A 13,297-nucleotide genomic window follows, 5' to 3' on the forward strand; every position below is an offset into this window, starting at 1 on the left:
CAAAAAAAATCTGTTAAGTTCTGAAGAATTTTCACTTTGAAGCACAGATGATAGGGCAAACTAACTCTAGGACTTTTTTGAAGGAGTTAAAGTATAATTTTAAAAACTTAGAAAAGGTTTGCAAGATTGGCTTATTTGATCATTGTTAAAAATAGCTATATCTGTTTCCCTTTACTGGACTTTTGGTGACAAAAGATTGATTGACCTAGAATTTGGACTTTGTTTTCTTTATTTGAGATATGGTATGGGTAGAAGAGAGATTATATTTTGAGATAGTGAAGCGCTACTAAAATTGTTTTTATCTGCTAGGATGAACAGGAAAGTTACTATATTTTTTGGTCTGTAAGACGCACTTCCCACCCGCCCAAAAGTGGGTGGAAATGTCTATGCATCTTATAGAGCGAATGTTGCTGAAACCCGCCTACCTGCCGGCCCCCACCCTTCGGTTTCTGCCTCCCAACAATTTGCCTCCTTGCAGCAAACAGCAGGGTCAGCTGCAGCACAGCCTGATTTAGCACAAGCAGCTGATTGGTGGTTGGATCAGTCTCCTGGAATACCACCGATCAGCTGTTCCAGACTGCTGTTATTGCTGCCGTCCATCACTACCCCCGCACGCTCCATTTTTTTCCTCCGCGTGCCCCATTTTCGGGCCCGTTCCAGGCAGCGGCAATCCCCATTTGGTGGCGATAGGCGGCAGTGATGATCCCCACTACCTGGAACGGGCTGAAAAAGGGACACACGGAGGCTGAAAACAGGCTGCGCGGAGGCCAAAAATGGGGGGCGCGGAGGCAGTGGCAATTCCTGCCGCCTGGAACATTTGATTGGCGGTATTCCAGGAGGCTGATCCAACTGCCAATCAGCTGCTCATGCTAAAGCAGGCTGTGCTGAAGCTGACCAGGCTGTGTTTGCTGTTTGCTGCAAGGAGGCAAATTGCTGGGAGGCAAGAGGCAGATTTTTTTTTCTTGTTTTCCTCCCCAAAAGCTAGCTGCATCTTATGGTCTGGAGCATCTTATAGTGCAAAAAATACAGTACTTATTTTCTATTTTCTTTTTTTTTTTCCTTTTCACACCCCTCACTTTTTCCCTTATACTTTTCTATTTATATTTTGTATTGATTTTTATTTTTTATTTATAATTCTTAGTAAAAAGTATTTGAAAAAGTATTTTGCTCAAATATATACTCATATTTTCAATGTTACTTAGAAATACAGTGCATTCCTAAAGTATTCAGATCCCCTTCACTTTTGTCAATTTTATTATGCTGCAGGCTGATTCTACAGTGGTTGAAATTCATTTCTCATTTCTCATTCTACACTCGGTATCCAATAATGATAAAGTGAAAACAAAATTTTAGAAATGTCTGCAAATTTATTAAAAAGAAAAAACTGAAATATCACATTGGCATAAGTATTCAGACCCTTCATTCTTTAATACTTTGTTGAAGCATCTTTGGCAGTAATCACAGCCTAGAGTCTTTCTGGGTATCACGCAACAAGTGTTGCACACCTAGATTGGGGGATTTACTGCCATTCTTCCTTGCAAATATTCTCAAGCTCCGTCAGGTTGGTTGGCGACTGTCGGTGGACAGCCATTTTCAGGTCCCTCCAGAGATGGTCAATAGGGTTCAAGTAAGGGCTCTGGCTGGGCCACTTTAGGACATTCAGAGTTGTCCCTAAGTCACTCCTGCATTGTCTTGGCTGTGTGCTTAGGATCACTGTCATATTGGAAAGTGAACCTTCGGTGCAGATTGAGATCCTGAGCGCTGTGGAACAGGTTTTTATTGAGGATATCCCTGTACTTTGCTTCATTCAGCTTTCCCTCAACCCTGACCAGTTTCCCAGTCCCTGCTGCTGAAAAACACCACCAAGCTTCACTGTTGGGATGATATTGGGCAGTTGATTTCTTCCATACATAACATTTAGAATTGAGACCAAAGAGTTCAATCCACACTATGTGCACAATTATTAGGTAAACTGTATTTTGGAGGATTAATTTTATTATTGAACAACTACAGTGCTCTCGGTCAATCCAAAATGAAACCTCAAACTTGAATATTTAAGAAAATAAAAGTGAGGTTATGGCTTTTTTAGGAGAATATCTATGTGCACACAATTATTGGGCAACTATTACTCTACAGAATTATTATGAGGCTAAATGAAAACTGAAAATTTTCCCATCTCATTTATTTTCATCTGTTAAAGTGAGAATAATAAACAAACAACTCAAAATTTACAAATAAACATTTCTGACAGTTCAAAAAAAATTCAGTGACCAATACAGACCAATAGCAGTGACCTGTTGACTATTTGCAATTAAACATTTGATGGTTCTCGAATCACGCCCCAATATCTTAGCAATTTCAAGAGTGCTGCATCCCTGTGAAAGACGTTTTACAATTTTTGACTTTTCAGAGTCAGTTAAATCTCTTTATTAGCCCATTTTGCCTGAGGAAAAGAAGTTGCCTAATAATTATGCACACCTTGATATAGGGTGATCTCCTTAGGCCACACCCTCCCTCATTACACAAATACACATCACCTGATCTACTTATATCCACTAAGCATTTAAGTTTATACAGCTTGGAGATGGAAAATATGCATACAAAGGATGATATGATCTGGTTCAGGAGGGGGGAGCGGACCTGGCGGGTATTACGGAGACCTGGTTGGGCCCGGAGGGAGGGGTCCCTCTGGTAGAAATGTGCCCACCAGGCTTCCAGGCATTCCATCAGCCGAGGTCACAAGGGAGGGGCGGGGGAGTAGCGGTTATTATTAGAGAAGGCCTTAGGCCGAGGGAGGCCACTGTTCCTCAGACGGCCGGTTGTGAGACCCTCCTTGTGAAGTGGGGTCATGGGGTTCAGAGGGGTTTGCTGATCACGTACCTGGCTCCCTGCCACGTGGCAGCAGCCCTGCCCGAGCTACTCAACGTTATTGCCGCGGTGGCGGTTGATACCCTCAGACTTATGGTCATGGGGGATTTCAACCTGCCGTCCGTGGGTGAGACGTCTGAGGTGGCTCGGGAGTTCATGTCTTCCATGACGGCTATGGATCTGACCCAGCTAATTCATGGCCCTACGCACATGGGGGGAAACACACTGGACTTGATTTTTGTCTCTGGACAGTGGCTGAGTGATCTCGAGATAGGGGACATAGTCATCGAGCCCTTGTCATGGTCAGATCACTCTCTCCTTCGCCTTGACCTTCGAACCGCTGCACCCCGCCGCAGGGAGGCGGAACCGATAAGATGGTACCGCCCCAGGCGCCTGATGGAACCTGATAGGTTCCAGATGGAGCTTGGGCCAATCCCTGAGGTTCTGGCTCACGCCTCGACTGGAGACCTAGTGGCCGCCTGGGATAGGGCGGCCGCTGGAGCTCTGGATCGAGTCGTGCCTTTGCGGCCTCTGACCTGGCGCCGATCTCAACTGGCTCCTTGGTTTACTGAGGAGCTGAGGGAGATGAAGCGCCGGAAAAGACGCCTAGAGAGTAGTTGGAGGGCCAGTCGTACTGAATCTGACCGGACATTGGTAAGATCTCATATTAAGAATTACCTAGTGGCGATAAAAGCAGCGAAATGCACTTATCTTGCTGCTCTTATTGCGTCATCAGATAACCGCCCGGCCGCCCTGTTTAGGGTGACCCGCTCCCTGGTCCACCAGGAAGCGAGGGAGGACCCCTTGGAGGGAAGAGCCGAGGATTTTGTTCAGTATCTGTATGACAAAATCACTCAGATTCGGGAAGATCTGGACTCCGACTGGGTAGATCCAGCGGGGATGACGGAGGCAGGTCCTGAGAATGTTATCTGGGATGAGTTTGATTCTGTGACCCCTGAGGACGTGGACAGGATTCTGGGTAGACTGAATGCGACCACATGTTTGTTGGAACTGTGCCCCTCCTGGTTAGTGCTGGCTTCCCGGGAGTTGACGCAAGGCTGGCTCCAGGGGATTATAAATGCTTCATTGGGCGAGGGTGTCTTTCCTGCCGCCTTGAAAGAGGCGGTGGTGAGACCTCTCCTCAAGAAGCCTTCCCTGGACCCAGCAAGATCCAGTCTCCAACCTTCGCTTTGTGGCGAAGGTTGTTGAGAGTGTGGTTGCACGACAGTTTCCCCAGTACCTGGATGAAACGATGTATCTAGATTCGTTCCAGTCGGGTTTCAGGCCTGGGTACAGCACGGAAACGGCATTGGTCGCGTTGGTGGATGATCTTTGGAGGGCTCGGGACAGAGGTTGTTCCTCTGTCCTGGTCCTATTAGATCTCTCAGCGGCTTTTGATACCATCGACCATGGTATCATGCTGCACCGGTTGGAAGAGTTGGGGTTGGGAGGCACTGTATTACGGTGGTTCTCCTCCTTTCTCTCCGACCGGTCGCAGTCTGTGTTGACAGGGGGACAGAGGTCGACCCCGAGGCCCCTTATATGTGGGGTGCCACAAGGATCGGTCCTCTCGCCCCTTTTGTTCAAAATTTATGTGAAGCCGCTGGGCGAGATCATCCGTGGTTTCGGGGTGGAGTACCATCAGTACGCTGATGACACCCAGCTGTACATCTCCACCCCAGACCACCCCAACGATGCCCTTGAAGTGATGTCCCGGTGCCTGGAGGCCGTACGGATCGGGATGGGGAGAAACAGGCTCAGGCTCAACCCATCCAAGACCAAGTGGCTGTGGTTTCTGATGTCCCGATATAGTCAGCTGGTGCCATCACTGACTATTGGGGGCGAAGCATTGGCCCCCACGGAAAGGGCTCACAACTTGGGTGTCCTCCTGGATTCACGGCTGTCTTTAGAAGAGCACTTGACGGCCGTGACTGGGAGGATTTTTCATCAGGTTCGCCTGATCCGCCAGTTGCATCCCTTTCTGGATCGGGACTCGTTACGCACAGTCACTCATGCCCTCGTCACCTCCCGTCTGGACTATTGTAACGCTCTCTACATGGGGCTCCCCTTGAGGAGCACTCGGAGGCTCCAACTGGCGCAGAGTGCAGCCGCGCAGGTGGTGATGGGAGCGACGTGGCGCTCCCATGTAACGCCTCTCCTGCGTGAGCTGCACTGGCTCCCAGTGGTCTTCCGAGTGTGCTTCAAGGTTTTGGTTATCACCTTCAGAGCGCTCCATGGCTTAGGACCTGGCTATTTGCGGGACCGCCTGCTACCACAAATAGCCTCCCACCGACCAGTACGCTCCCATAGAGAGGGGCTCCTCCGGGTGCCGTCGGCCAAACAATGTCGACTGGCGGCCCCCAGGGGGAGAGCCTTCTCTGTGGGGGCACCTACTATCTGGAACGAGCTCCCCCCCGAGATACGGAGGATTCCGGATCTGCGTACCTTCCGTCGCGCGCTTAAGACGTTCCTAATCCATCAAGCTGGCCTGACCTAAACTTTTCCTCTTTTTAAATGGGAATTTTAAATTTGGTTTTAAATTATTGGGGTTTTAAAATGGTTCAGCCAAATTTATTTAATTTGTTTTATCTCCATTTTAAATTTTGTATTTATGTTTTATTTTATGGCTGTTCACCGCCCTGAGTCCTTCGGGAGTAGGGGGGTATACAAATTTAATATAAAAAAAAATATATGGTCAAAATACTCACTTGCCTAATAATTGTGCACAGAGTGTAGGTTTGATCAGACCAGAGAATATTATTCCTCACAGTCTGAGAGTCCTTCAGGTGCTTTTTTGCAAATTTCAAGTAGGCTTTCATGAACTGAGGAGAGGCTTCCATCTAGCCACTTTGCCATAAAGTCCAGACTGATGGAGGGGCTGCAGTGATAGTTGTTCTTCTGGAACTCTGTCTCATTTCCACACAGGATCTCTAGAGCTGAGTCAGATTGGGTTCTTGGTCATCTCTGTTACTAAGGCCCTTCTTCCCCAATTGCTCAGTTTGACTGGGTGACTAGATCTCAAAAGAGTCCTGGTTGTGCCAAACTTTTTCCATTTTAGAATTATGTAGGCCACTGTGCTCTTAGGAACCTTCAGTGCAGCAGAAATTCCTTTGTAGCCTTCCCCAGATCTGTGCCTTGCAATAATTCTGTCTCTGCAGGCAGTTGCTTTGACCTCATGGCTTTTGCTCTGCTACAGTTTGCATTGTTAGCTGTGAGGCCTTCTATAGAGAGGTGTGTGCCTTTCCAAATCATGTCCAATCAATTTAATTTACCACAGGTGGACTTCTATCAAGGTGTAGAAACATGTCAGCAACAATCAAGAGAAATGGGAGGCACCGCAGCTAAATTTCAAGTGTTGTTGCAAAGGGTCTAAATACTTATCCCAATGTGATATTTCAGGTTTTTTTTTCCTTTTTAATAAATTTACAGACATTTCTAAAATTCTGAATGTAGATTAATTAGAAAAAAATGAATTTCAACAACTGTAGAATCAGGCTGCAGCATAACAAAATTGACAAAGATGAAGGGGGTCTGAGTAATTTCTGAATGCACTGTATACTTGCATTGTTAAAATACTACTTTTTGTAAAAGAGGATAAATAAGTTTCATTCAGTAAGTTAATGCACATCTTGTCTAGGGTTGTGTGCTCTACCTGCTTCGTCATCTATGGCAGACTCCCTCATCCTTTCATTTCCGGAGAGCCTTGAGGGAATCTTTGAGGGAGATAGGCAGTTCAGAAATGTGAAACATAAATAATTTGTATACGTATCTTTTTTGCCTTCAAATCAGTCTTTATTCCTGGATACTTCCTGGATACGTCCATACAGTTTTCTCAGCAAAATTTCAAGTGGTTTATCACTGCCTGCTACCTAAAAGCTGAGAAACAATGACTGGCCCAAGGTCACCCTGTTGGCTTTGTGTCGAAGGTGGTACTAGAACTCATGAACTCCCAGTTTCTATCTTGATGCCTTAACCACTACACCAAACAGGCTCTCATATGCATCACTACTAATTTATTATTAGGAATCTGGGTTTTTGACTTTTCCTAGATCCCTGTAATAGTGGCCACTTGTGGAACACTACTTCTGTGAAATAAAAAGGTTAAGACCAGAAAAAAAAGTTTTATTGTGACATCTATGTTGTGGAATAGGCTTTCTTTAGAAGTTAAATGGGCCTCCTTTGTAACAGCTTTCTGGAAGCTTTTAGACCAAACTCTTGGGCTTTTAAAAAATAACCATTTGCCTTTTTTCTTAAGTTTTATTTTTTTAGTATTTATTTATAGCTAACACTATTATAGATCTGTATTTGTGTATAATGTAGTGTTATTTTCTCTTATTGGGTAAAATTTTATTGTATTTAACGAGTCTTTGAAGACTTGGCAATACACAAATTTGATAAATAAAATTTGAAATCTGTTTTGAAATAAATCGAAATTGACCATGATAAATATTAACCTTCATAAAACTACTATCCTGTTTTATATATAACACTTATCTATAATTTGGTTTTTGGTTTGATGTGAAAAGTAGTTGGAAGCAGTCCACTACTGGTTTATGTTAGTTAATCATGATTATGTCTTGGCTTAGTGCTGTATGTGAATGCAGTGTTCAACAAGCCAACACAATAAGGAAGCTGGCAAGGAAAGTTGCAAATTGCTCCATTAAGTTGCTACTGATTTTTCACCTGCCTGCAGCATCTCCCCCACCCATAACAGTCTCTGCTGGTTCTACCTGTCTTCTGTGAGATATGGGCAATCTGATTGCCCCTTACCCTAATGCATGCATTGTCTATACTGGTTCTCCCCAGTCTTCACAATTTAGGTGTGATCTATGCTAGCTCTCCTAGGCCTCCTACGTGGCCTGCGCCAGCTTTCTCAGGCCTTCCTCCCTTCCTGCCCTCCTTAGCTGGGACTCTCATCTCTTTCTGCTTAATGATCCATATATCTTTAGGTTACAACAGCAACCCAAACTTCTCAGGTTTGCTGTCGTAACCCATGGACTACCTGCATCATCATCATCATCATCATCATCATCATTTGCAACAGCTGCATGGAATAAAACTGCAAAGGCAACGCTGTTATAAATCTGCTGCATTAACCACAGTTTACAAAGCATGCTAACAAAGAGTAATAAAATAAAGCATATTATTTATCAGAAAATCTGATATTCCTATATAAAAAAGAATTACCCATGGCTGAGGAACAGATGCAACTTCAGGAGTGTGAAAATAAGCTACTCCATTATGGTAAGTGTATGGATATCCAGTTGAAGTTGTTAAGTACATTGTTCCAGCTGCTGGCATTATACTGGAACCTGAAATAATGACAGAATATAAATTTGTATCTTTTTATTTTATCATTTTGTGCTCTTAGAACAACAAGGTTTTAGTTAGTAAAAATCAGATATGCAACATATGTAAGTTTGAAAATTTGGGGACAAAAAAAATAATCAGAAATGGAGGCATCTATTAAATTTCCTCAAATTTCTTAAGCAGGAATTTTAAGTACATACAAATCGTTTTACAGGTAGGATTTTATTGATGGAACAGAGAAATACAGTGGTAATTTGCCCAGAGTCAATCGGTTTGGTGGCTACAACAAATCTAAGTCTAAACCGAAATCTAAATCTGCATTACGAGTAACAGGAAAACACTGTACAGAACTTGGCATATAATTCTAAATTAAGGCAATAGTGATAAACAGGTAGTCCCCGACTTAAAACTACAATTGGGATGGGAACTTGTTGCTAAGTAATGCAATCATAAAGCACATCATCACATGACTACATCACTTAGCAATAGGGATTCTTACACTTTCCATTGCCACATTAATTGAATGCTATTGGTCATTAGCTAAAGACCTACCCCAATCCAAGTTAATCTAGGCTTGATCCCTTTCAGGGGACATACGACGGGTCGTCGTACTTGCAGCCATTGCAGCACCACCCAGTCACATAATTGTGATTTGGGCACTTGGCAATCAGCTTGCAATTAAGTTGTAGTGTTCTGTGGTCACATGACTACCATTTGCAACATTCACTGCCAACTTTGGACACACAATGCCAACGGGGAAGTCAGTAGGTTGCAAATGGTGATCATGTGACTGTGAGATGCTGTGACTATATGGGAATTATGTGACAGTAGCAACTGGGATTACTGGAACTCCTATAGTAAATCAGTGCAGTCATGTGATGTCACACTTTACAACTGTGTTACTTAAGTGACAGAATTCCTGGTCCCAATTATGGTTACTAAGCAAGGACTATCTGTAGAACATTATTTCACCAAAATGCAAATAAAATACTTATTGTCTATAGCATTTGCACGGTAGAAGTGTAGGTCTAAAAATTTTCCATGGTCAACAGGTTCCACTTCAGGCAAATTTCAAAGTTTTACAATATTTGTTAATCAGGTGGAACAGAAATATTGTGGTTCTCCCTTAGCAGTTTGAATGGCTGAAAGTGAAGAGAAAGGAGTAGTAGGTGGAGAAGCTACAGAGAAATGAAAGAGATATGCATCTCTTGCCCTTCCCATAACCCTCATGTGGCCAGACTGAATGCCACATGGAGAGATTCTAGATCCGTGATGGCGAGCCTATGGCACGCGTGCCACAGCTGGCACACGGAGCCCTTTCTGTGGGCACATGAGCCATCGCCCAGCTCAGCTCCACCATGCATGTGCGTGCGCCTCCTGCTGGCCAGCTGATTTTTTGGGATGTGGGGAGGTGCATGCGGGAGATGCGCATGCATGCGTGGGGTGTTGCATGCGCATGCGTGGGGGGGGTCATGCGGGAGAGCAGCGCTCCCCCTGCAGCCTGTTTTTGGCTGCAGGGAGGCCTACCAGGCCCAAAACGAGGTGGTTGTGAGGTTGCATGTGCACGGCGGGAGCGTGGGGGGTCATGCGCAGGGCGGCCGCATCACATTATGGGTGCCAGCACACGTGCATGCTGTCGGGCATGCACATGTGTGCTTTTGGCACACGACAAGAAAAAGGTTAGCTATCACTGTTCAAGATTGTTGATGTAACATGAATAAATAGGGTGAATCAGAAGGCTCATGTGTAGCAAATAGTCTCTTGATTCTAGCAGCTTAATGGTTATGTCTAGTGCTCTGCTTGAAAGGGATTTCACTGAAGGATGGGCAAAGAGGGAGATAAAACAAATACATACGAGGAATCCCTACTTGTTGTTTTCTTATTGCTGGACCAATGTTCAGTTTCTTATCTTTATAATTTAATTTTTCAGCCTAAACAAAACAAAGGAACTATGTTATTTATATTACTTACTTCTAAATCTTGTTTTACAAAATGTTTACGAACAATCAAACTATTTTTTCAGATATTTATTTCATTAAATATCTTACAAAAAACCTCTTGCAACTTTGGGGGGGGATGCTTGGTTACTATTACAATTATTTTTTTCAAATAATTAGGCTTGTTGTGATTTTTAACTTTCTACTGGACAATCAGAGCCCCACTGGGTCATTATATCAGAGTTATTTTCTTACCTAATGACCGTGGGAGGGCAAAAAAGTAGTGGGAGTGACTTCCAACTTCCTGCCGGCTTCCCCACTGAGTTTCATTGTGGGAAGCTAGAAGGGAGCATCAGAAATCTTCTACCCTCGCTTGATTGCCATGGATACATTGACTGGAAATGAAGACAGCTTAAAAAAATCTTTTTGCACATTTCAATCCATTTCTCTGCTTTTGAACATCCCATTCCTATAACACAATGCCCATGAACATAAGAGTAGCCCAAATCTCTATGGTAACTAAAAAGACCCTCTGTATCTCCTGTAAGTAACTTGCACGATTCTCTCTTGTATACATAGCTTTAATATTGATTATACATTATGGTAGCTATTTTGTGATGGTGCCCACCAAATCTGGAGAAAAATAATGTTCCTACAGACTTCAAATAACGATCTTCACAAATACGGTAATAGTAGAGGATTACTACTGTCTATGTATATAAAATAAAATAATCATTTACCTCTTGTAAAATTTTTTGTGCATCTTCCTGAGTTTCAAATGTGACAAACCCATACCTAAGTAAAATAACAGAAATTATTTTCCTTAAAGTACTTTATATGTGCAGTTTTCCAAAATGTTAATGTGTTGTCTGACAATTTTGAGGCATTTTGTAGTCTATAAAAAAGGAATGTGAAGCAACAAAGTGTTTGTTTTACTTCTCTACTGAGAATAAGGCTTTTAAAAAACATTTTTCCCAAAGAGAAGACAGATTATGACCTTCTAAAAGAAACATGTTACTTCCATGGGTTTTTTTATTTATAGAAGAAAAAGTTTAAGACACAGGCCTAAAACAGTAGCCAGAAAACAAATTCTTATTAACAAGAAAAAAACCTCTATCTCACAATAAACATGCTTCCTATGTTAATCAAAACAGAATTCTGGAAGTTAAGAACCATAGCACTTTACATGTGGAATTGAAACGTGTAGATTCTGCTGTAACTCTAGCTTGACAATAGACATATAACTCAAGTAAGGCTTATATGAGACAAAAGCAAAAACAGATAAAACTCAGAATGGTATGCAAATAAAATAAAACTAGCATAAATGTTAATATAAACTTACATCCTTAATGCTTTGGTTAAGTTCTACATTCAGTTTTTGTTTAGTCCTTTTAAAAAAACCTGTAATTTCTAGACCTTTTCTGATTTACATTAGAAGAGTGTAGCAATATTTGATTCTTGGTCAAATTTCCAAGTTCACTAATGCTGAAGAAAAATCATTCAGTATAAAATTCAACTGCTGAAGCTGTAATTAGCATAAAAGATATCCTTCTGGAATTACTTTCAATAAAACGAAACACATCTGGCAACTATGATGATTTTTAAAATAAGGTTTCAAATGAAGAAATAATTTATTTGCATAAAATGACATATAGCTTTTCTGTGGGATTTGTATAGATGAATAGGATGCTTATTTTTAACTATGATATAATTCTTGATACAGTTGAATGGTTGTAGTGAACTATAAATTAAAACCATATAGCTGAAGTTGTTTTCCTCGATTCTTTGAACCAATTATGCTTTATATCATATTCTAAATAGAAGAAAAGTAGGACTGTAATCAATCAACAATAGAAAATAAGTTTATTTGTCCAAAATCTTCATGTGCTCCTACCAGGATGGCATGTTATAGTAATAAATGAATATGCCTATGTACCTCAACAAAAGTATAATAGAGACGAAATACTATATAGGCAGGTATGAGTATAACAATAGAGATAAACCAATGAAATGAAGCGCCTTCTGATAAAGATGTACTTGTGATCAGTATGTTAAAAAGAAAGTATCTATCACTAAAATGAAACTGATTATCTAGAATTTGAGCCTAAGTAAAAGGGAAGATCAACCTGCTATTCAGGTGCAAAGTAAGTGCCGTATAGACACTGACAGAATATAGATGTGTCTAGTGGTTAAAGAATACATCGAGTAGATAATCATAATTAAATGAAAAAGCCTTTTGAACTTCTTGCAACTGTTCTGTAACATATTGTGTCAATGAAAATAGCTCTCCTTTTAGCCTTTACATGAAAGGAGGGCAAGTAAATGAGTGGCTTTGCCCTTAAAATTATCATTCCTAGTGTTTGGGAAGGTAAAATTTTATCTTGGACAGATAATCATAATTAAGCAGCTCATACCTTAGCCAAGATAAAGTTTTATCTTATGAAACACTAGGAACGATAAATCTGAGGGCAAAGCAGGGGTGAAATGCTCCCGGTTCGGACCGGATCGCCCGATCCGGTAGCGATGGAGGCGGGTGGTTCGGAGAACCGGTAGCAAAAATCCCTGCCCACCCCCATTGCCCAGCTGAGCCGTGCAATCATCAGTGGCTTTTTTTTATTTTTAAAAGCATTTTTTCTACAACCTCTTTGGCCAAAAAAATGCTTTTAAAAGTAAAAAAAATAAAAGCCTCTGATGATCGTGCGGCTCAGCTGGGATCATCATAGGCTTTTAAAAGCATTTTTTCTACAACCTCTTTGGCCGAAGAGGTTATAGAAAAAATGTTTTTAAAGGGAAAAAAAGCCTTTGCCGATCAGGCAAGTCAGCTGGGATCGTCAGAGGCTTTAAAAGCATTTTTCGCTTGAAGAGGTTGTAGAAAAAATGGTTTTAAAAGTTAAAAAAAAAAGTTGGCCACGCCCACTCAGTCATATTACACCCCCCCACCAAGCCACGCCCACAGAACCGGTAGTAACAAATTTTACATTTCACCACTGGGGCAAAGCCACCTAACTTGCCCTCCTATAAGGCAAAGGCTAAAAGGAAAACCATGTTCATTGATAGAATATATTACAGAACAGCTACAAGAAGTTCAAAAGGTTTCTTCATTACATAGAAAAGTACTGTAGAGAGACTCTTAGGAGTACAAAGGACAACAGGTATGAGGCAAATGCATTGGATTGATGTAT

The 13,297-nt window shown here is 42.0% G+C and overlaps 1 protein-coding gene across 4 annotated transcripts in view; it reads right to left on the bottom strand.

The window, feature by feature from the left end:
- The window catches only part of BOLL (boule RNA binding protein), a 50,894-nt gene that overhangs the window by 19,037 nt on the left and 18,560 nt on the right, over positions 1 to 13,297 (bottom strand). For all 4 annotated transcript variants that reach the window (XM_034430141.3, XM_034430111.3, XM_034430120.3 and 1 more), the window contains exons 4-6: positions 10,856 to 10,910; positions 10,034 to 10,109; positions 8,056 to 8,180 (exon numbers count right to left, since the gene is read on the bottom strand). In XM_034430141.3, coding sequence (XP_034286032.1) covers positions 8,056 to 8,180; positions 10,034 to 10,109; positions 10,856 to 10,910 — 256 coding nt within the window. The remainder of the gene's footprint in view (positions 1 to 8,055; positions 8,181 to 10,033; positions 10,110 to 10,855; positions 10,911 to 13,297) is intronic.

The sequence above is a fragment of the Pantherophis guttatus genome, chromosome 1 (assembly GCF_059756535.1).
Source record: "Pantherophis guttatus breed Tessera chromosome 1, ASM5975653v1, whole genome shotgun sequence".
NCBI classification, from domain to species: domain Eukaryota; kingdom Metazoa; phylum Chordata; class Lepidosauria; order Squamata; family Colubridae; genus Pantherophis; species Pantherophis guttatus.